General features: G+C 43.5%; 1 protein-coding gene across 1 annotated transcript in view; it reads right to left on the bottom strand.

The window, feature by feature from the left end:
- Positions 1-22,154, bottom strand: part of DPF3 (double PHD fingers 3) — a 167,976-nt gene extending 145,822 nt beyond the window's left edge. The window contains exon 1 of the mRNA XM_036383766.2: positions 22,087-22,154. Coding sequence (XP_036239659.1) covers positions 22,087-22,118 — 32 coding nt within the window. The 5' untranslated portion in view covers positions 22,119-22,154. The remainder of the gene's footprint in view (positions 1-22,086) is intronic.
- Between the last annotated feature and the right edge of the window lie 1,216 nt (positions 22,155-23,370).

Raw genomic sequence — 23,370 nt, 5'->3', positions numbered from 1 at the left:
AGTATTCCTGTGTCACTATTCTTGTAACCAGTTCTTAGATTTGTTTTCACACCTTCCAAAAGACTTGAGAGTTTGCCCCACTATCTTATTCTTCATTAGCATATGAGGAGAGCACTGCCATGTGAACTTACATTTTAGAAGAGTCTCTATTGCAGTTATACAGAAACCAAGAGATTAGTGAGGAAAAAAAAACTGCATACATGCCCCTAACCCATGAGAATACCATTTTATTCAAATCAAAAAGCGGCAAACCCTTTAAAGGATCAGATGCCTTCTTATCTGCAGTCCTTTTCTTTGACTTATTCTCAAAGCAAAGTACCACACACACGTATGCACACACATTTTCTTTTCAATCCTTCCCTCATGACCTGTTGCCCTGCTTCAACAGTGGTAACTCATCACTTCCTTTTGTCACGCGTTTGCCTTTCTCCATCTCATTGTGGCCTTTCCAGGGATTAAAGAAACAGAATATCCTAATACCTAGAAATATTTCTATTTTCTTCCACTAAAAATTATGTCAGGTGAGGAAAAACTGGGATTGAGCTTGGAAGACTGGCAAGGACTCAAAATTAATGCTTTTACAGTGTTATCAACTGCCTTAAAACTTCTAGATTATGGTTTTTCAGAGATCCAAAAGATAGAGATCTTTAACTAGAACTAGGATTGCACATGGACAAAGGAAAGTGAAACTAAGACACAATACTCACATAAATTGAAATATTAACACTAAAATTAGAGTTAGTGTTTGTATTTTAGCCTAACATATTTTGCTTCATTTTCATGGGCACTTTAGGTGTTCCATACACCCTTCAGTACTTCACTCAAGAAGTGGCCTATCTTCAACTAGATTGTTTGTTTTCTTGGAGGGCTGGGGTTTTTTTAATCTGTGATTTTGCTTCATAACTGGATTCCTTTGGTCACTGGGCAGAGAGTGAAGCAGTGCAACATACACAGACAATCAGGAGTCACATTAACAGGGAAAGAGACAAGACCACCCTCTGAGCACACTCCCTGGCAGCATAGGCGGTGTGGATGCCCTTTGCACAGGAGCTACTGTTTGCATAGCATAGAATATCTGTTTGCTAGGCCATGTGTAGGTGCCTCTCTACACTTATGCAAAGAGCAAGAGGGCCTAGTGGCCTTCATACAGAATTTACACGTGGGCAAGAGGAAACTACATAAATTGAGAGTAAGACGTAATTCAAATAACCATTTTTTTTCCAAGTCAAAAAGTAGCTGTAACTGGCACACAAGCAGCTTAGAGTGTAAGTGGAAACAAATTCCAGGGTGTCATGATTTAATCCCAGCTGGCAACTAAGTAGCACACAGGCACTCACTCACTCACTCACTCACTCTACACACAGCCTGCAGTGGGGATAAGAATCAGGTTAACAAAAAACAAACAAACAAACAAAAAAACCCACAAAAAACAAACAAACAAAAAAACCCAAAAAGTAAAACTCATGGGTTCAGATAAGAACAGTTAAATAACTGGCACAAAATAAAATATATTAATACCAATACTAGTTCTTTTACTGCCAACCTCTCCTCACAATCCACATGTCTTCCTAGTAGCCAGCTGCAGTGGCCCTGTGAACCCATAAGCAAGCACTGGAAACATGCAATAATATCAAGAAGCAATTGCACATCTTTTGCCTTACATTTGCAATGTAGACTTGCATTCACATTGTCACTGCCCCCATATCCAGTAGGAGTATTCCACGCAGAAGCACAAAGCAGATACATTAATAGAACCTGCTGATTTCCTCTGCTGTGGTAAGGTTCTCCAAAGAACCTCACAGTCCCAGCTATTTCATTTGAAAAGTGTTTAGAAGTTTATTAGTCAGTCTTAGAGGAGCTTTGCACAAGCACCTGGGTCCTCTGCCCCACTTGCTGACCTGCAGCAGCTTTGAGGCAGAGCACTGATGTGATCCCAGCACTTGAATCCTGGCAGTGAAGGCCATCAGGTTGGTCTTCTTGGTCGTGCTGCCAAAGTTTGTGTTTCATCTCTAAAGATTTCTCAAAAATGTGATATCTGAGAGCTCAAATGCTGATACATAAAAGGAGCACATCAGAGCTTCCTCCCAACTGTAGAAAGCTGTGTGAACACCTAGCTAGCACACTGAGAAAGATGGATTTTGTTATGTCTTTTACCCAATGTGTACAGTGTCCTGGGATCATCTACAGATATCTGATCAAGTGCCTAATATGCAATTATTAATCATTCCACTGAATGCCTTTAACTTTGAACAAGAGAATCCGTCTTCTCATCAGAATTCAGGCATGCTACTGCACAGCATGAAGAGAGGACAATCACCTTATGTGCAAGTGCCATCAGTTGCCTTTCATTATAAATATTAACTTATAAGACATGTCTGCAAATGGCTACAGGAGCAGAAAGAGAGCCACATGGAAGACCAAAGGTCACCTATGATTGTGAATCTGAAACTTGACTGGAAAATTCATTCCACAAACAGTGACCTAGTGAGAGAAAGAAAAAAAGGCAAAATGAAACTGTAACAGTATAGAAAAGACAATAAAAATAATGCTTCCTCTAGTCAAATCAGACCACTTCAGATTTCCCAGGGGTTCACCCTGACAGCTTTGACACACACACCCCAAAAAATGAGTGAATAATAAGTATAGGAACAACTAATTAAGATTTTTTTTTCCTCTAGAATGAATCTAATACAGGTTTTACTTCATGCTCAGTCTGAATGAGAGACCTATGAACAGACATTAGAGACAGTAAATTTCTTAAATGTAATGCCCATTTAAAAATCAGCATCAAACACTTTGCATTCACTCTCAAGTTTCAGCACTTATTTGGCACTTTATAACCATGTATCTCAAACTTCTCTTTAGGAAGAGACATAAAGGATTTATGTATTTTTTTCCTCAGGGAAACACTACAGCACAGACTTTGTCTGAAAATATACAGAAAGTCAGTGGTGTAGGCAGAAACTGAATGCAAGTCTCTGCATTACCAGTCTGGATCATGCCATTTCCTCTGTACAGAAGCCAAAGTGTATGTTTAATAAACAGGTTGTCTCAGGTTGTTGCAAGACCCGGGTGAACTGGCACACCGACTTCCCCCTAGGGTTAACATGCAGGAGCAAACATTGCAAAGAACAAAATAAAGCTCTGGTTATTCAGCCAGTAATCATAATTCCATCTTGCATTTCTGGGTCTCTTATTTTGAAACTTCTCAAGGCCTTTCTTGCAACACTGCTAAGTACTATGTGACTGCCAGAGACCTTGAAACAAAAATGGCCATATCAGGTCAGACCAAAGGTCCATCTAACATGGTCTTAAACTTAGGCCAGTATGGAATCCCTAAGGAGGCACACAAAATATGGATATAGTGATATTCTGCAGGAAATGTATCTCATTTCAGCCTCTGGCAAACTGTGATTCAGATATCAAGGAATTCAATAGCCATTGAAGGATCTACCTTCTGTAATGCTGATGTTTTTTGAGCCCAGGTAAACTTCAATATCCCATACATCCCATTGTAAAGAGTTTCACAGGTTTATTTAACATTTAGCAAAAATGTATCTCCTTTTGTTCCTTTTGAACCAGCTTCTTGATAATCTTGTTTGATGTCCTAACTTTTGACTTCAAGTGGGGGAATGAACATAAATTCATCCCCTATTTGCCCCTTCCACGATACTCCTGATCTCAGGAACCCCTCTCAGAGAGAGACACTTGGAAATCTTTTTACAGACTGGAAAACCCAAACCAATTTAGTTATTCTTCATATAGAAGTCATTCCTTTTGATCCTCCTTGTTTCTTTCTCAGTACATCTTTCAGCTTATTGTAACCTTTTCAACACAGGGAGACCAAACTGCTCGCAGTATTCCAGCATGCTTCAAACCTTGGACTTATACAGAATTACAGAAACATAGAATCATTTAGGTTGGAAAAGATCAGTAATGTGTCAAATATATTCTCATAGTAATGATGTTTGTCTTCTTTCCTTTGATACTAACTCCTAACGTTCAGCCTGCATCTCTTTCTTCCTCTCTCCCTTTCTTTTAATTATTACCTTATTATTATCTTTACCTATTACTGAACACAAATATCATATTTTGGTAGATCTATTATAACTCCAAAATTTTTCTCTTCAGTGTCAGTAACTAATTCTGTTCCCATTCCTATATATATTAATTTGGGATATTTTTCCCTATGTGTCTTAATTTACATTTATCTGAACTGAACATAACTAGTCATTTTAATGACCCAAATAATGCAGTTTCATGGGGTTCTTCTTCAACACTTTACAGCAACCTTGTGCTCTTCCCACATAGAGCATCCTTAGTATTATCAGCTTAGTTTGCCACCTCCTCTTCACATTCTTTCCCAAATCATTTGCATTTATCAGGCAGCACAGGCCGTTACTGATCCCACAGAGCCTCCATGGGTGACCTGACCAGTTGCTCCTAGCCCATGTTTTGAAGGTTTTAACCAAGCATGCTTTGGGAGGACTTCCCAAGGCAGCTTAGGTTCTTTAAAAGCTCCAAGAGAAGAACACTATCAAAGCCATTTGCAAACCAGGCTGAGCATACTGGTGGCTGCCAAGTGGGAGTGGCTGCTACTGGAGGAAAGCCCCCAGCTGCATGTGCCATTCCCATTTTCCCTACCCTCCTGGCTGGAAAAAGAGAAGCAGGAGTCACCCTCCCCTTGTTCTCCATCTCTGTTCTTCTTATTTCTTTCTTCCCCACTACTGGACTAGCACAGACCTTTACCCCTTATCCTTGGAGAGACAAAATGGAGCTTTGCCTGCCCTGCCAGGGAGCCCCAGACTCCCTCAGAGCACAGGCAGTCCCAGGGAGCGCTGGTGCCACTGGCGTAGGGGATGCCCTACGTGAGCATGCTGATGAGGGATGTTGTAACAGTTATTGCTATAGAGGTGTGTGAGCAACTTACAGCAGAACAAAATGCTTCACACAAGCAATGTCCCCTACTGTGTAGCACAGTTTTATTACAGCGTAACCTTCATCACCATTCAATCTCCAACTAAGCAAAGGCCTAGCAATCCCAGGACTCCCTAGTGATATCCTGGAACAAATAAGGATTGGGTCCAATATCAATCAGTACCATCTTAAGTTCACCACCACATTTTATGTTCATACATATGTAAAAGGAAACATTGAGTGAAACTCTGAGCAAGCCTGTCAGGAAAAAAACCAGTCCATTAAACCCTTAAGTAAGAGATACTTCTTAGGGACCAACATCACTTTTAGCTCCTCTCTGATCTCTCTAAGTGTATCCCCCTCTGATGCCCTTCCTGGTGTGAAACCTCATTGATTCCCCTCTCTGGGATTAGGTTCTAGTCTGCACACAAATTATTGCATAATGATTATTTCCCATTTTAAGTTTCACCCATGAGAAACTGTTAAGAAATAAAGCAAAAAAAAAAAAAAACTTCCCAAAATAAAGTGCCGTTTAAATGTAAAAGTAGGAACAAGGAAGAATTGAAAAGATTTGAAATTAAAACTTGTGCCTTCTCTGTCTGAATTCTAACCTCCCATGAAGATGCAGCAGCAGGTCTAGCTGCATGTCAGCCTACTTAGAAACTACCCAAAGAAGCACCATGTCACTTGGGGAGGGTTCTTCCCCCTCCCTATTCACTGGGTTGATTTTTTCACACCCTTATTCCAAAACTAGTTTAAGTGTGATCCAGTGGAGATTTCCAGTGCCAGCTGTCCCTTGGTACTAGCTACCATTACTTGTAGTGTTCATTTATGAATGCTCTTGGTCTTGTTTTTGTCCTCTTGATTTTATTTTTTTTAATCCTTCACAGATAGAAAATAATCTAAGGATATATGGCATCCAAAGCACCACAGAGTAGGTCTGAATCTCACACTAGAAAGATGAAAATTTCTGAACAGTCCCATCCTGAAATGGCTTAGTGAAGCAAAGTGCTTACAACAACTTCTGTGCAGGAATGTACAGGGAAATTTAAAGGCAGTGACTGCTCTTTATCATCTCAATGTAGGGAACTACTCAGGATGAGCACAGCTCATCTGACAGAAGTGGTTTTGCAGGTGGCTCAAACTGGAAAATAACCACTAAGGCACAAGAGAATCATTTGAAAGCAGAGAGAATTAATTGTACAGTTGGTATTAACATATGGATGAAACACTGCTTTAAAAGTTCAAACAGCAACTGTCAGCTGAACAAAGTTGGCAGAGGAGTAACAAATGAGTTTTGCAATTGTGCTATTTTTACTATGCAATACCGATACTGTATAAAAGAACAAATGTTATGTATAAGTTCAATGCCAAACCTAAACCATTGCTAACGGTGTTGTTATGATGCAATTAAAATGTCACCATCATTATTTGCTGAAAAGGATTTTATCCCCCTCCCCAAGCAAGTGTTTTCATTACTGGAGTTTTACTAGGCATGTTTGTGAGAAAGAAAGGTGAAGGAATAACCCAACTCAAATATTTAAAAACATTTAACTGTTCTGGCTCATTGACAACTGTATGCTCTCCCTGTGATTTTTTAAGAGCTGCTGACGCCTCATGGAAAAAAACTTTGAAAAACATACTATTGAAAAACAATTTTGCCAATGTGTCATATTTTCTGTCCTATCCCTTCTCTTGCTTTTCACTGGTAGAAGAATCCACATGAAAACAGAACCTTGATTCTTTAGGTAGACAGAATTTGGATCTGAGCTCTGCCAAAGCATGTGGGTGTTTGGATCCTGTCCATTAAAGACATTTAACTTCAGATCCAGGTTCAACCTTCAAAACTCAAAAGAAGTGCTGAGATCCAGGATTTTGTTCTGACCCACCCCTGTTACTAAGAAGCTATCTGCTGTGTGTCCTGTCTGTTAAGCTATAGACTTCTGCTAAGGATCTCATAGGTGGCTACTGCAGTCAACATTTGCTGCCAAATTATAAGCATCAGGCACTACTGAATATCTGAGAAGCTCAGAGAGTTCGAAAAATTAAGGAGGGGGGGCAGAGGGAGGGTGGAATAAAAGGAATTTTCTCTGGTGGTACTGTTGTCTTGAAATAACATAGACTTGGTTTATGTCTCACACTGGCATAACTTTTGGACTTCAGTGAAATCACAGTGACTGAGTACAAACAAAAACCACAGTCTGTATGAAGCTGAAGGGTTTTTTTCACATTCAGTGTGTTGAAACAACACATTCCAGTCCAGCCATGGAAGCTCCTGCTGCCTTGTAAGCACAGAAAATAGAGATTCACCCCAAATCTCCCACTCTGCAAATTGCTGTGAGTGGAAAAGAAGAGCAAGCCAAACTTTCTCAGCTCAAAAAGATGCCAAACTGGACATAATTTCAAAATAGAATCAAATTTCAGTATGGCCTTGGCTCTTTTCCTGATTTAGCTATGCAAGGCAGAACAATGGAAATGCTGGGTAGATACCTTCCTTGGAAGAGAGCATACTTTTCATGTGACCTTGCCCCTCTTTTTATCAAAACACTTCTTACTTTCACTGACATTTATCCCAGGGACACTGAAGCAAAGTAAGAGAGGAAAACTAATATGCACATCGCCTGCCTGCTCCAAGAAAACCTTTTCATCAGTGAATCTACTAACTGCAATATCTGAGGATGACTGACGGAAGTGCCCAGGGTTTCTGTTTTATTGCTGCCCAGTCATGAGACAGAACCCACAAACCTAGGAGAGGACTGCAAAACTAGAATTTTGTGGGGGGCAAGCTGACACCTATCATATGCATTGGGAGAAAGAAGAAAACAGCACTAGTACCTAAAGCAGCCTCCAGATTCCTGAAGTGCCATCCTCTTACATTGTGTAGTACCATAGTATTAGACAACTTGTCACACGGGCTTTAAAGAGCTACTTGATTTAACCAGAGAGAGGTGAATTTGTTCACAGAACTCCACTCTGAAGAACCAGTGACTAGCAGGAAATTGATAGATTAAATAGAAAAAAATTACCAACTCTACTTCAAGTTCTCCACTGTCTTGCACTTCATGTGGTCACTTACATCTAGGCAAAGTGAATGTGTAACACTTCCACACCAAAGAAGCAGTAATTTAAACTCACTTCCACTGCATTAGGCAGTGGAATCAGGTCCTCTCTTACAAGCAAAATGTCCCTGACAATGAACGATGAGTAAAATACAGGCTGTGTAATTCCACTTGTTTTGGAAAGCAGTCAATTTAGAAAGGTTACCAAAAGACAGCAGCAAAAATCTGCCCCTGAACTCCCAACATCTCAAGCCATAGCCTTGTCAATAGTACACAGGGTGCAAAAGATTATGGTCAGCTCAGGCCATTAGTTTCCTTTCTGGGCAGGAATCCCAGCATAACAGATACTTATGCATATTCTGTCCTCATTTTATCTAATTACAAATATCTCTCTAGGGATGGGGAGGGGAGAAGAGGTTTGATCACACAATTTTAGGTCACTTATGCAAGGTCTTGCTGGGATATGCATTGATCCAGAGACTGCTATATTTTAAAAGTTCCCAGAGTCCTATAGTAAGGGGAAAAAAAAGATATATGTATCATTTTTTCCTAATTCTATGAGTTTGAGAAACTGACCAGTAGAAAATGCTTGAATCACATACTGCTATAAATCAGTAAGGGGCATATGGAAATGTTTAAAATGCAAGGACATTGATTAATAAACAATACCATGTTTTCTTAAACACCATGTGTAAATACATTCTTTCTTTCCTATATTATACCAAATATATGTATATTTATGTGTTTACTACACACAGTTTTCTCTGAATAAGACCAAGAATGCTGGAGAAAAATGGAATAAGGTGATTTTAAAAAATCAACTTTATGTTGCTCTTTTGGATTTCTACTTAATGGTTGCAACTCTGGTGAAAGATGCAACATTGTTTCACACTGATGAAATCTTAAAATTTAGGCATCATTGAACTAAGTAAAACAACTTGGTATTAAACAGAATCACCCCAGCTTTCCCTATATCCACACAGCCTAAGTCTTCTGCAGTCCAAGAATAGGTACAAAATTGAACAGTACTCATCACCATCACAAAGCACATCAAACCTGTTCCTTAAGCATGGGAGCAGCAGAACACAGCAGAACATCAGGAATTTGTTTTAGAGAAAAATGCAAGAATTGTTTGAAACTCATATGGAAAGACTGGAGAAGTTATTGGCTGAATAATTTCCTTGGAAAAGGACATCAGGATTAAACAGACACCCTTCACGAGCAGAAAACAGTAGTAACAGAATTTTAAAAATGGATCTTAAAGGTCAGGAAGTATAGGGAGAATTGCCAAAGTCAAGAGTTATAACTTGCAAAAGCTTCTAAAAAACAGCAATATTCTTCAGGCATCAAAATAAAACTATCAAAGAAAGTTCAGCTGGTTTCCAGTTAGAATGGTACATAGATTAAATACAATATAGGTACAAGCATAGAACTAAAGGAATGCTGTGCTTCACTGGAATGACTGCAGTGGAAGCCACAATGACATTTGTGCAGTCATGGCATAAATTCTGAATCATCTCCGCCCAAGAACTTCGACATGAAACCATACATCTACTAGCAAGTTCTTTAAACAGATACTGCACATCATGGTTGCTACTATATTACCAGAATATAACAAGCAAAATAAGATACTCACTGTTAACTGTTATAGAACACAAGCCTTGGGAATTATTTCAGAAAGGCTAACTGAGCTAGAGTTTACTAACACACAGTTTTTTAAGTGCAAAACAATCAAGAACAGTCTTGAATAAGGAAATTACAAAGATGCAAAATTGATACCTTGTGACAGAGTAACTTGACATCTTGCTTCCATAAGATACTTCTTAGCTATTTGGACTTCTAGAGAATGTTTCATACAATAGTATATGAGAAATTACTGAAAATGTAGAAGATCAGAATTATTAAAAGAATGGTGAGAAGACTGAAAAACTACTGAAAGAGGCTTGAATACAGAAACAGTGCTGATGAGAAGTTACTTCTGGAGTTCTGGGAGCTGAAATCAGTATTTCCATTAATGGCCTTGGCACAAAAAGTGTGTGTGTTGAGAAAAGCTAGCCACTTACATAAGCTGAAGGGACACCAAGGAAATTAAAAGCATCAGACAAGAAGAATTGGATGGAGTGAATTCAGTATAAATTTCACTTAACAACTTGCAGATCATCATCTCAACGACAGCTGAAAGGACAGAAGAAGAAACATAACAGTATTAGTCTACCACAAGATAACTATGAACCAGCAGCACAACCACAAACAAATGCAAAAGCAAGGTTTTCCCAGAAGAGGTAAAAAAGAAAGTTATTGTAGGGGGCAAAACCACGTGGAACAAAGTACAACTCAGTCTACTCACACTCAAGAAAGCTGAATGCGAGTAATCCAAGCTGGAGTAGAGACAACAAAGACAATAAATACTTCAGTGACCAAAAGAAAGGAAAAGATAGCACAGACAGTCTAGTATATCAAAACAAAGACTGACAGGGCTTATAATAGTGTTGCACAAATGTACAAATCATAGTGGAGAGAAAGACATGGATGGAGGAATAGTATTTAAACTAACAACTCCATGCTGGCACCAGAACAAATGGGAATAAACTGATCACAAGTAGGGCTAGGCTAGGGATTAAAATGCTATTTCCAGCCACCAGAGCAGTGGGTTCTGGAACCCTCCCAAGAGGAGTAATGGGAACAAACAGTCCAAGTAGGGATTTAAGACAAGGACTTTTCAGTTTATGAAAGAGATTATCTGACATGGTACCAGAGAAATGGACATAAGACCTAGGAACCCTTCTTTAAACCTAGATTTCCATTAACTGAGCCACTGTGGTCAATTTGGTCTTTGTCTGCTCGTCTGAAAGTGCCCACACAGGACCCAATTAGTGCCAACTAGGATGGCAGCCTTTATGATACAGAACCAGGCTCTCCCATATGCTCAAGAGAAAAAGCATAGACTCTTGCTTTAATAGGCACTTTAGCCCAACCTGACCTTTGATCATAGCACAACATGCAAGGAAAAATTTTCAAGGCACTCATGGCCCCTTAGGTGCTTTGCCAAGGGACCACTAGTGCCAGCATCCAAACCTTTCTTCCAGAGCTGGGTGCAGAACTCCCTTCAGAGGTAGCCTACATCAAACCCCGGGGCTGAGCATCTCCCAGACACTCCAGCCTCTGAGAACTCACTACTCTTTCATGAAATCCTGTTAGCCAAGTACTCAGAGGAGAACTCTGCACTGCAGGTGCTGCCTGGAACAACCACACAAGAACTACTGGCCACCTTAACGAGGCTTTTTGGACAAGCAAAATTAAAACCCAAGGGAGGCAAAATGACAGAAGGCAAAAGAAATATCCAGGCTTAGCAGAATCTCCTCACACTAAGAGAGAAATTTTCATGCAGCTTTGGGCCTTGTTGTAAGAAGCAGTATTTATAAAGACAAAAGCAATAGGTCAAACTGCTACAGGTCTGAAAATAGATGCATTGGAGGGAAAAAACCTGACAGCTCCTGATTGATAACCATGCTTGAGGAAAGATGCTCGAGGAAAACTGCTGCAGTAAAGGCTGCAGGGAGTTACTTCTTCAAAACCCTGCTGCAGCAGAAAAGGCACATGTGGCTGCTAGAGCAGGAGATGGACATGGTTAATTGACTGGGAAAGTTTAGCAGACATGAAATTAATGCAAAGAGCTCAGAACCCAGATGTGCAATTCTGTTATCAAGGGAGGGAATTCAGCTGGAATTGCAATCCATTTTCAGGTCAGAGCCTTTCCCAAAGGCAGAGTGCTCACCCCTCATCCATTCCTCTTCTTCTGTTCTGAGGGGTGCATGGAGGAGAAGGTAGCTGAAAACAGCAGCCTGGGAAGTACATTGTCCTTTGAAGGCCAGCCAGGTTATAACTTTGCATGGTGAGTGTGTTTTGCAGTGAGGAATTCAGAAGATGTGTCAGGAGACAGCCTCTTCTAACCCTAGAACTTTGTGGATAAGTTAGTTGTGGAAACAAAACAAGAAAGTTAATAATAGGGGAGAAGGGAATTTACTTTCAGATCTCAGCAGAATGAGTACCTGAACCAGATATGTTTGCAATCTGGTCAGATGAGAATGCCAGGAGTTAGTTACTGTGGAATTGCAGCAACAACACATAAAAATATAAATTCAAACAACTATTTTTTTTCAAGTAAAGCTGACTGCAGAAGAAGATAGGAAAGATACAAACACAAACCACAGACAGATGACACAGATGATCTTACACAGTGATGTGCTGCCAACATTTGGATAAGCAGCACCCACCACTGTATTCCTTTCAGCTGGTGTCTCTTTTTCAGTAAGGGAGGACTAGATCTGGGAACTTGTTAATTTCCTCTGCCATTTTAACAAAGGGGCTTCAAATACACAGACTTACAAGCAGCCATGTAAAACTGTTCTCGCACCGATGACTTTGAAATCATACTGAACAGACTGGTGCACAGCATTTATGTTTTGAAATGCAAAAGTAGTTGCCACTTGGTTCATTTCCATGGTAAAGTCTTTGCAACCCAAAAATGCCTTTATCAGCTCTGGTCATAAATCACTGCCATTAAGGATGGTATAACTATAATTTTTGGTGAACTTCTTCCATCAGAACCAGGCAGGCAGTCTTAACTCACTTTCCCACTCCTCAGTTTGGTCATGAAAGTGCTAACAAGGAAAGATTCCCACTAACCTTCAAAACATCACTCTTATGCTCAACACCAAAAGCAAAGCAGCGTTGGGTCAATGGTTGATGGTGTGACTAGTGTGACCATCACCAAGTCAGACAGTGCATGCCATTCTTCCCACAGAATAATGGAGGAAATTACACCACAAAAGGGACTATGATGCTTAATTAAAGCATGATTATAAAGCATTTTTCTGGCACAAAAGTGACACATACTTTACATTGCAAATAACATATTTTTTCTAATTATCTCATGCTAGAATCTCCTGAAATCCTCATTGTAGGACATGCGAAGAGGAAATTCCAGGTGGGAGAAATTTGATATAGCTGCTTTCTGCTCAGTTTGAAGAAATTTCACTTGGTAGTGCTACTCACAGAAGGCCAAGCTAGACTTTTGCAGGTAAAGAGAGACCCTCCTTTAGACCTGTGTTTATACATAAGAAGTCACCTCAATTTTAGCAACATTCCAGCTAGTCAGGCTGAGAAGAGAAGTCACTAGAGTTAAACCTAACTGTGACAATGAGTTCATGACTTACCTATGTCATAAAACAAGTCAGAGGGCAGATTTAATTTAGTAGGCACTCATCTGCCATGCTGCAACCACAAAACAAAGCTGCTCTCCCTGTGCATAGAGGCAAGTCACTGAAATGAGTCTCGCTCCAAGACAGCCTCAAAATGCATCACCTCATAATCCCCATTCACCTCCAAAACACTCAGGTAGATCATAGAGAGTCCATCCTTCCAGTCCAGAAGCCATTAACGCCTCTCTTCCTCATCCTGTATGAGGGACCTGAAACAAACCTTTCATTTTGGGAAATGACTCAGGAAGAGCATGTGAGGAAGCAGAGCAACAAACAACACATAAGGCGGATATAAATCCAGATAAAGTATTATAATCATTAAAGGGTTGCTGCTCCCTGAAGGTTGGCAAAACGAAGAGAGTTAATTAAAAGCAATCTCCACACAGTGCTGAGCCAGCCTGCCCTGATAAATCAGCAGCCAGGACTGTGCTCATAGAGGTCAATGGGGGAAAGAGGTTGGGAGGCAGGGGGAAGCAAGGAGAAGATAAAACATTTAGCTGAGACTACTGACAAAAACAAATTGGATCTGGTGACAGAAAATGGAGAAGAGTTTTCAATGTATTTCCCCCATCAACACTATTTTGTTAGATTTCGACCTCAGGAATGCCTTTTTGTCACCAACATAACACCAGTAAGCTGACTGAGTTCCCATTCATTTGCATCAGCACAGGAGGAGAGAGAAGCAAGAAGCCTTTGGGGCCCCATCCTGCCTGTGGAGGTATTAACATCACTTTCATCCATATTCCATTAGATCACTGAAGGGTAACATCACCAGCATTAACAGAAACATCATTTTTGGAGAAGCAGATCCTAAAAATTAAAGGATTAGTCAGATATGATGAAGCAGTAGAAGTTCCCATCACCAACCCTCCCCATCACATCTCCCATGCCTCTTAATTTGTACCCCAGCTGTAAAAGGTACTAATCTCTGAACTAAAATTGTGATCATGATTTAATCCACATTTCACATCAATAGGTATATGTTAATGAACTAAAAACTTTGAGGATAAACAATCACTAGAAAACGCAAAAACCTACAGTCTTCAAAGCAGCTTTTAGCAGCTCAGAAAAAGAAGGCAAATGCAATCAGGGTAACCTTGTAGATACAACTGGGTTCATGATATAATTTCTGATATTGGACACTGGGTAGTGATTTTTCTGAACACTCAGGAGAGCAGCCTCACACACAATGCCCACCAAAGGAGTTTAGCAGTAAAATAGCTTTATGAGCCACTGTTTCCATTATTCTTTATTCAAACTGCACAGGTTTTAAAGTAATCATAAAAATAAAATGTATTTGTCCCCATCATTGACTAAACACAGTCTTTCAGGAAACAATATTGAGACCAAAATACTTGAGCAGTCACAAATCCATGGATTACTTTCTTCAAAACTCTTCTTGAAATGAAAGTGGAATGAAATATAGACATGACTTTTCCCTTGAAGAAATAATACTAACTTTGTGTCTCCACAATAAGTTTCTTTTTCACAGTGTTCACTGAATGGTGAATTATCTGGGTTATAAGTCCAGCCATTATGATTTTTCTCCCAACTCTTTGAGTAGTCACATTAGGTTGTAGATCCACAGGAATACTGGAAACTCCAAAGTTCCTAGAAGCAGACCAAAAACTTCACAAGCCTATGACACAAAGCACTGAAATGGTGTTCACTTCCTCTTCCAAAACATGAAAAGCACCCAAAACATTTTCAAGAGGGAATTTTGTTCCAACAGCCATAATCTATCTTCCTGTGGCTCTCATGAAGCCAAGTCAAAGCATAAAAGCAGCATAAGCACTGTACTTTGCATTTTGGCAGAAGTAGCATGCCCGCATCTGATCAGATCAAATCAGCCCTGCCAGATGATGCAGTAGGGCAGGCTGAAATTAACCAACTCAGGGTATGGCCTTATTTCAATGCTCTGCACCTGATTTTCTTTGCACTGTCCAACCTATCTAGATTTTTGAGAACTAAAACACACGAAGCATTAAACCGTGTGTTGGTAGAAAAGTTAGCACAATGTCTTAACAAAGGCTTTGTATATTCCACAAGCAGGAATCTGAGCAAAACCAAGGGAGAGAAACTATAAATTACATAGAGTTCCTTTCTTTTGCATACTAAAATTTCATATATGTTACTGTTGGAATTTTATATTCATTTATGAAAATGATCAGAAAGCAAATAGAAAGTTATCAGACTAATAGAACTCACGGTTTTGTATGAATGGAGAGATGATCCTCAGGTTGGATCAGTTTTGTCACAACAGGCTGTGACATTGAATATCACTTCCAACCTTTTTCACCAGAAGAACACTGATGTAGTCAGTGTCCCCACTAACACCTGAGCAGGAAACTCTCTCCCAGCTACAGCTCAGCAGGACATGAAATTAATGCATCAGGATTTGGCAAGCACACGCTGCTGATCACAACCACCCAGTGCACACTCATCAGTCCCTCCCCTGCTCTTGCTGCTCCACTGGTTCCCTGTGCAGCCTCCCCTCAGACAAGGCTGGAGAGCCAGGCAAACCTTCCATGCGGCTGGATCATAGCTCTGACCGCACCCAGCTCAGGCAGCTCACCTGGAAACTGAGACACATGCTGCCATACTGCTGCTATTCCCACCCTGCAGAGGATGCTGCTGGGAGAGGGGAATCTGCCAGCAGCCATTGGGACACTGCTTTATTTTTTTCTGAGGCATCTACTGGGAATCTGTGGTAAAAATATGCTCTGCTGGGAAATAAACCATATATAACAATTTTTTTTTTAAGTATCATGCTTTGAATAATTTAGGCTATTAAAGATAAATAAAGATTTTAAATTTTCAGTATTCAAGCATTCACTTACAATATTTGTGTTACATGTCACTCAGTTTAGACAGTGAAAACACACTGTGCAGTTCTCTTCTTTCTTTTGAAATAAGAAAGAAGAAAACTACTTTCTGCTTCTCATGCACTCGTCCAGCATATATGGGTTTGTTCCACAAACTGTAGAGAAATTTAAAAAAAACAGAAGCACTTCCATCTGAAAATTTTTGGTTTTGAAAAAGAAAAGTATTCCTAAGCTATGATTCCTTTTAGATTGTGTTGATGAGATAGCTTTCCCTTTAAGAAACAAACCAGTGCAAAAACTGAGACCTGCACTAAGGAAGTGATTAACACTCCTCAGTCTGCATCCTGGGCAAAATTGCCAGGCAAAGCCAGAAGAGCAGCACAGTCCTAATGAAGCCCTCAGAACAGGCCTCAAGCAACTCTGCCTTGGTGCTGCCTGTCTGCACATGGGAGTATGTCACCCCAGACAGGGAAACCTCAGATCAGAGGTTGGTCTCTCCAAGGGAAAAAAACATCAACTCCCGGAACAGATTCATTCCACTCCTACAAGTCCTCAGGGATAAACAATACAGGAATGGTTCTTGCTCAAGGCAACATCACATACAGACAACACAGTGATGAGCCCAGAATAAATACCAAGATTGTAAAATTGATCTACTGAGCAAAGAAATTCAGCTCTGACATGAAAGACAAACCAGAGTGAGAAAATTCCAGATTCGGCAAATTACAATGCTAAAAGAAGGTTTATTCACAGCCAGTGGGGACTTTGGAACGCCTCATTTCAGGACAGAAGAGGTACAGCCAACTGTCATAAGCTGTAGAAGACAGACATACAAGATGGACAAAGTCTGCTCTTGAGAGCAACCTTCAAATACCATCCTTCCAGTTTTAGGAAAGTAGAGGAGGAAATCAATTTTCATTAGGCTCCACAAAGGATGAGCCACACGACCTTTGCCGTGACTCAGACTGACACAGATCCCACTTTGTCCTGTGTACCTGACCTCTGCAGCAAGTATTCCCACTCAGACACTGGGAATCCTGTATAATGGCTACCATGCATCCAGCCCATTGGACAAGTACTTACCTTGAAATCATAACACCCTCCAAGAAATCATACCTTTAGGCCTCCGTAGCACAACCCAGATAGTTCAATATTGCTTTCACACACCAGAAATAATATGTTTTTAAAACTTTTTCTTCAGTGGCAATTTTGAGATACAACTTCCATCCATCCACACATCTAGACAGACTGTGAAAGACTGAAAGACCAACAAAACAAAATTACAAAAGCACTGCAACAACCAATCATGCATAAGCGACTGGTGGAATCAGACATAACACTGTAACAAGCAACATGCCATTTATCAGAGCCTCTCATCTTCAAAACCAGCGTATCCTCAGGTCTTCTTAACTTTCCTTTTCTACCTTCCAATGACTTTGGTTTAATGCTTACATTTCCTTGTGTAAACACAGTAACATTCATCCCATTTTCTCTGAAAGCTACTGCTGAGATATTAGAAAATACGGTTTTCATGTGGACAACAGTTTTGATTTGAAGTGTGTCACATTAGGGCTCATTTATGCTTTTAAGTAACATCAGAGCCGCACTGGAATTGCTGTAGAGATTTTGGTACATGGTTTAACGTGCCCAACAAACCCTGTTCTGTCAAGCAGAAGAAAATTCCCTTTTGCAAGGCCACATTAAAATCACCTCCACATCACTTGTAAACAATGAACTGGCAACCTGTCTGTCCATTTTATTGCTTCCACCTGCTGAAAGCAGCACTGCACATTACACTTTCACTTTAATATTAAAAATTAGCAACCAGATGCTTATGCAACAATGTCCACAAAAAAAAAAAAAAAAATCAGTCTTCATCAGCACTTAATCAGGACATAGGGCTGTTTCAGGGATATGTAATGGGATACAGGACCTTCCAGTTAAGAGTCCCCAGCCTGAGTTCAAGCCAGAATAATCACTAATGAAATACTCTTGCCATACAAGACCCCAAGACCCAGACTGGTCTCTTGCCAATGTGAAACAGGGATGCGAACACAGACCACTTCTTCACAGGTGTCTCATGACAGGAATTCATCATCACAAGGAAGATCATTTGGCAGCCCAAAGGTCAGAGTTGGCTGTCAAGGCAATTTTATCTGAGAAGGTACAGCAACTGGAAACGTAACTGCTGCTGTGTCTTTGCAGTGGGAATGCAGAGACAGAACAGGCCTGGTAGATCAGCTCTATGCTGTAGATCTAGCACTGTGCACACAAATCTGTGATGATCTGCTCCCCAAACACCTGACAGAGAATAAGTGATCCCAAGTCCATCAAAGTTATCCAACAATGCAGTCAGCATGGAAGTGAGCTTACCTAGCAGCTGAGCCTGAGTTAGCTTCTTTTGTCCCAGAGGCTGCCCTGAGCAAAAGGGAGAGCACTGGCACTGCCAAACTCCTGGGAGGCAGCAGCCCTCTGGTGAGGGCTATACGGCATGGGGGCTTGCACGTGCTGAAATGGCAACAACCTAACCTATGTTCCATTTAGTGTGTTTAACTGACAACCTGAAATAAAAGTCATTTGTGGGAGTAAAGACAGAGAAGGGGTGGGAGGAAACCAGCTCTGCTTCTAGACAAGACTGTGTAAATTACAAGGTCTTAATTACATTAAGTGCATTATGGTACCATATGCACATCACTAATAAGGCAGAGATGGAGGAAATGGGACTAAATGCTAAAACTGGAAGTTGAATGCCTGCATTCTAGACTTCATCTTTTAGAGAGACTCTGAACCACTTTGTCCTAGTTTAGCCATCCATAAAACAAAGGCAATAATCCTTTCTTCATAGGGGCATTGAGAGGTTTAATTAATTAATGTTTACAAAGTCCACTGGGATTTCTGACTGACATTTGAAGTAATTCAGAATACTTTCTAAATGCATTTGTTTCTTCTACTGCACCACTCAAATGTCTTCATATTAAAATATCCATAGGAGAAGAAGATGGAAACAAAAAAATATGGAGATACACACACAAACTAGTGGGGGAAAAAACCAGCAACAACAACTTCAGCACTTCGAATCCACTTCTGTCCCATCAAAGCTGTCAGAATACTGCCATTTCTACAGATGAAGAAGCATGTGCTTGTCCAAACACCTGCTACCTTTACCTTGCAGATCTGTTAAACTTAGATATTTTTGTCTATAGCACCATGTTGGTAAACAACAAGCTAATAAATGGCAGAAATAACAGACAGTCGTGTCATGTTGACTGGTTCACCAGAGGAAGTGAAGGGGAGGAAAGCAAAGGGAAGAAAGCACCAAAAGAGAACCAGAAAGTGCCAGAGAAAGAGGCAAGTTGGGTAGGGAGAAACCAATCATTAATAAGGGACTTCACGCACTCAGCTGTTCTATGAAATGCATTCCCACAGATGCTCAGGTACTGGAATACATTATTCAGAGAGACTAGTCTAGCATGAACAAGGCCACATATGTGTCCAAGTGCAGGAGACAAACTGAATATTGGACACTCTTAAACGCACAAGCACACACAAGGAGCTGCTTGATACCTGAGTCCGGATTTCTCAGTCCCTACATTGTCCCCCATTTCGGAGCAAAACCTTTGTATGGCCGGTTTCTGTAGGGGGCGTTTGTGGGTTCTGAGATACAATCAAAACGCAGACAGAGGAAATGCAAATGTCATTCAGCTCCCGTTCATTGTCAGGAAGGACACATGAGGATAAAACACTGTGCACTGCATCCCTCCCCTATTATGTGTCCTACTGCTTTTGTCCTAATTTATCCCATGCATAATTTATTTACATGTGTATTGTTTCCCGATCAGCAACTTTAAAGAATAAGTGAAAATTATAAAATGTTTTATTAAACAAGTTGTCAACAAAATTACAGATGGTGTCAGACAGCCAGTACCAATTCTGCTTCCTCCACATAGCCTTAGTACTTTAAAAGGCACACAGAGAAAAGCGAAACCAGCACTTGATGTCTATTGTTTCCTCCTCTCACACCCCCCAGGGGCGAGGGGAGGAGAAGGGAGCTAATTATAAATGGCCTCATCCTGTCCTCCCCGACTTTAGCAGCAGCGGGATCGGGCCCCGATTCATTTCGGCACAAGCAGCCCTTCGGCACGATCCGCCGCGGCTGCCAGGAGCCCCACGGTGCCACGAAGTGCGAGGCGAGGCGGCAAGGTCCCGTCCGCCGGCGGGGCGGGGGCCGTGGCCGCTCCTGGGAGCTCCTCGCCGTCCCCAGAGGCCACCGAGCCCGGGCTTCCCCGCTGCCGGCAGCAGCCGCCAACGGCGCACACGCCGCGGGGCTCCATGCCCAGGTGCAAAGCCGGGCGGTGCGGCCCCGGGTGCGCTGCCGGCGCCCGGGCAGCGCCCGGCGGCCGGGAGGGACACGGGGAGAAATCGCTGTCGCCTGCACAAGCGTCAGACCTGCCGTCGAACGGGGGGGGGGGGGGGGGGGGGGGGAACGCTGCCTGTGCCGCGCGGTTTTCAGAGCGCGTTCAGTCCCTCGGCACCCACCCATGAGGACGCTCGGACTTCTCTGATTAACCCCCTGCAACTGCGCTCCCCTCTCCCCGCGGATTTTTATATCCGAGAGGGCGAGTAAATGAAAGCAAAGGTTTTTCTGCCAGGACGGAGCAGGAGAGCTGATAAACATGTCAGCACCCCTTCCAGCTCGAGGCTTTCCTTTCGCTCCGGATCGCAGAGAGACAGCGGCAGAAATCCCAGGAAAAACCTTCAAGTGTTCTTCCAACTAAAGCCAGAGAGACTCGAGTCGGGAAAAAAAAAAAAAAAACAAAAAACAAAAAACAAACAAACAAAAAAAAAAAACCCTCGCAGCCCTAATTTCATCTCATAAAACTCAAAGGTATAAAAACACCCACTCAGCGCAGCCAGAAAGTGCAAGCGAAGCGTCACCGCCAGGTACTCTGCTTCCCTGCTTTACTAGCAAGAGCGCTGCCCCCGTTAGCATGGAAGTCGTTTGAAAAAGGTTAAGATAGCTCCGCTCCCCACATACGGTGCCAAATCCCACTCTCCCTAATGCCTTCAGGGATTAGCGGCGTGCGCTGCAGACCACAAGGAAAATAAAGGACGCGATGCAGAAGACTACAACCGGCTCCCGCGGTGCCCCTCAGAAATCAGCCTTATTTCCAGATCGGGAACCCCGGAATACCTCCGCAACACAAGTACCTGCCCCCCTCCCTCTCTCAAACCGGGGTCAGACCCCGTCCGTACAGCCCTCGGCGGCTTGTGCCCGTTCTCAAGATGGAAACACAATCAACTCTCTTTGCCACTTTGAAAAGCGAAAGCCTGTCATATGCAAAACAGATCTCCGGACTTCCTGCCCAAAATCAGCGACCGGCAGTCCCGAGTCATTCATTTCACCCAAGTCTGCTTCCCTGCCTCGCCTCCTCGCTCCCTCTCCTGCACGAGCGCCGAAGCGCACCGGCAGAGCCCCCGCCGCCCCGCTTTCCGACCGCCCAGCCGAGAAGCGAGGAGGGTTGCTTCGTCAAGACATCCCAACTCCCCAAAGATTTGCGGAGGCAACTCCGAGCCGCGGTGGGAGCGCGGAGGCACCGCGCACCGAGCGCCCCCGCGGGCCGGTCCGTGCCCCGCCGAGCGCGGTGGCGGGGCCAGCCCGCCGGGGCAGCGGGGGCAGGACGCTGTCAAGTGCGCGCACCCCCGCGGGACGCGGCCGCCGCCGACCCCGCGCCGAGCCCCGGGAGAGCCGGGCGGGCTCCCCGCCACCGCCCCCCGGCCCGCCGCCCCCCGCCCCGCGCCCGAGCGCCAATTAACCCAACAATTTTTTCCTCGTTAATTTCGGCGCGAGCCGCGGGGATGTGTTGCACAAAAAACGAGCGAGTCGCTGGGGCAGAAAGGAGGGCGGGAGGAGGGACCCGCCGAGAGGCTGCCGGCACCCGGCTCCGGCTGGCAGCCGGCGCCGGAAAGGCGCCTTTTTTCATATTTAAACCACGCGGAATATGTACATTTTTGATTCCTACTTACGCTTTCAGGGGGTTGTGAATGACAGTCGCCATTTTGCTACAATGTAACAGAATATTGTGTCTCGGAGTTCTAAAGGTTCGCTCAGGGGAAGCGGCCAGCCAATGGCAGCGCGGCATACCGGCCCGCCAGCCAATGGCGCGGCAGGGGCGGGGCCAGGGCGCTGCTAGTTATTAGGGGAGCTGTCAAAGCCCAGAGGTCACTCCCTCTCCCTGGAACTGGCGGCGAGCAGGTCTTAAAGGGGCAGCGCCGCCGCCGGGGCCGCCGCCGTGCCGGGGGGCACCCCGGGCTCCAGCGCGGCACTTCCCCGCCGCGCTCCGGCCCCAGCTCGAACGCGCCGCGCCGGGAGGGGGGAAGCCGGGCTCGCTCCTCGTTCCCTCGCACCGCCGCCGCTGGCCCCCTGTTTCCCAGGCGGCTTGCCCCGCCGGGGGAAGAGCCCGCTTCGCCCGCTCGCTCCGCACGCCGCCCGGCAGCGTCCCTCCCGCGCCGCTTCCCTTTCTGCACAGCCGCGCTCCCCGCCAGGTCTCCGTGAGCCGCCGGTTCTGGCAGCGGCTTCAGGGCAGCGCCGCTCCCCCTCCCCCAGGAATTTCCCTCTCCCTGTCAGTCATCCCGGCCCGCAGCCCCTGCGCCCTTACATAACGCGCGGCGGCCGGACCGCCCGGCCGGCCCTGCACAGCCCCGCTCCTCTCTCCCACAGAGCAACTTCTGGCGCGCCGGGAACCGGGCCCCCGCCTCCGTCCGGCACAGGGAGCCGCGGGGGGAAGAGCCCTGAGCCGCGTTTCACCGGACATACAGCCCTGCGATGAGACAGAAGGCGGAGGCTGGACCCCGAAGCGCGGCAGGGAGCAGCAGGCAGAGCCCATTCCTGGGGAGGCAGCGAACTCCAGGAAGCCTGGGTTTACCTGCAACTAATTAAAGGAACTTGCCAATGAATTATGGAGCATGACCCAAGTGATTTAAGAGGTGTCAATCCTGATCTCACTCTCAGATCGTGATCTCACTCTCAGAAGTAAACTCACTGAAGTTTACGAAATTGCTCCAGTGTAAATTAGGTGCCAACAAGAGCAGAATCAAACAAAGAAGTTTTTTACTTATCTGATAGTAATGTCAGCTTTGTCATCTCATACTTTTCTCCCACTCTCAAAGGTCTCTCTCTTCAGGCATCCTCTATCCTTCTAAAAAACACAAACAAGCACCGCCAAAACCAAGCCTGCATCCCCATTCTTTGCATTTATACATCCAGAAGAAACTCGACTAAAGACTATTAAAACACACTACTGTCAAAGA

This window comes from Molothrus ater, chromosome 6 (assembly GCF_012460135.2).
Source record: "Molothrus ater isolate BHLD 08-10-18 breed brown headed cowbird chromosome 6, BPBGC_Mater_1.1, whole genome shotgun sequence".
NCBI classification, from domain to species: Eukaryota; Metazoa; Chordata; class Aves; order Passeriformes; family Icteridae; genus Molothrus; species Molothrus ater.
Note: the sequence above shows the minus strand (reverse complement) of the source record. Positions and strands in the feature narration are given on the sequence as shown.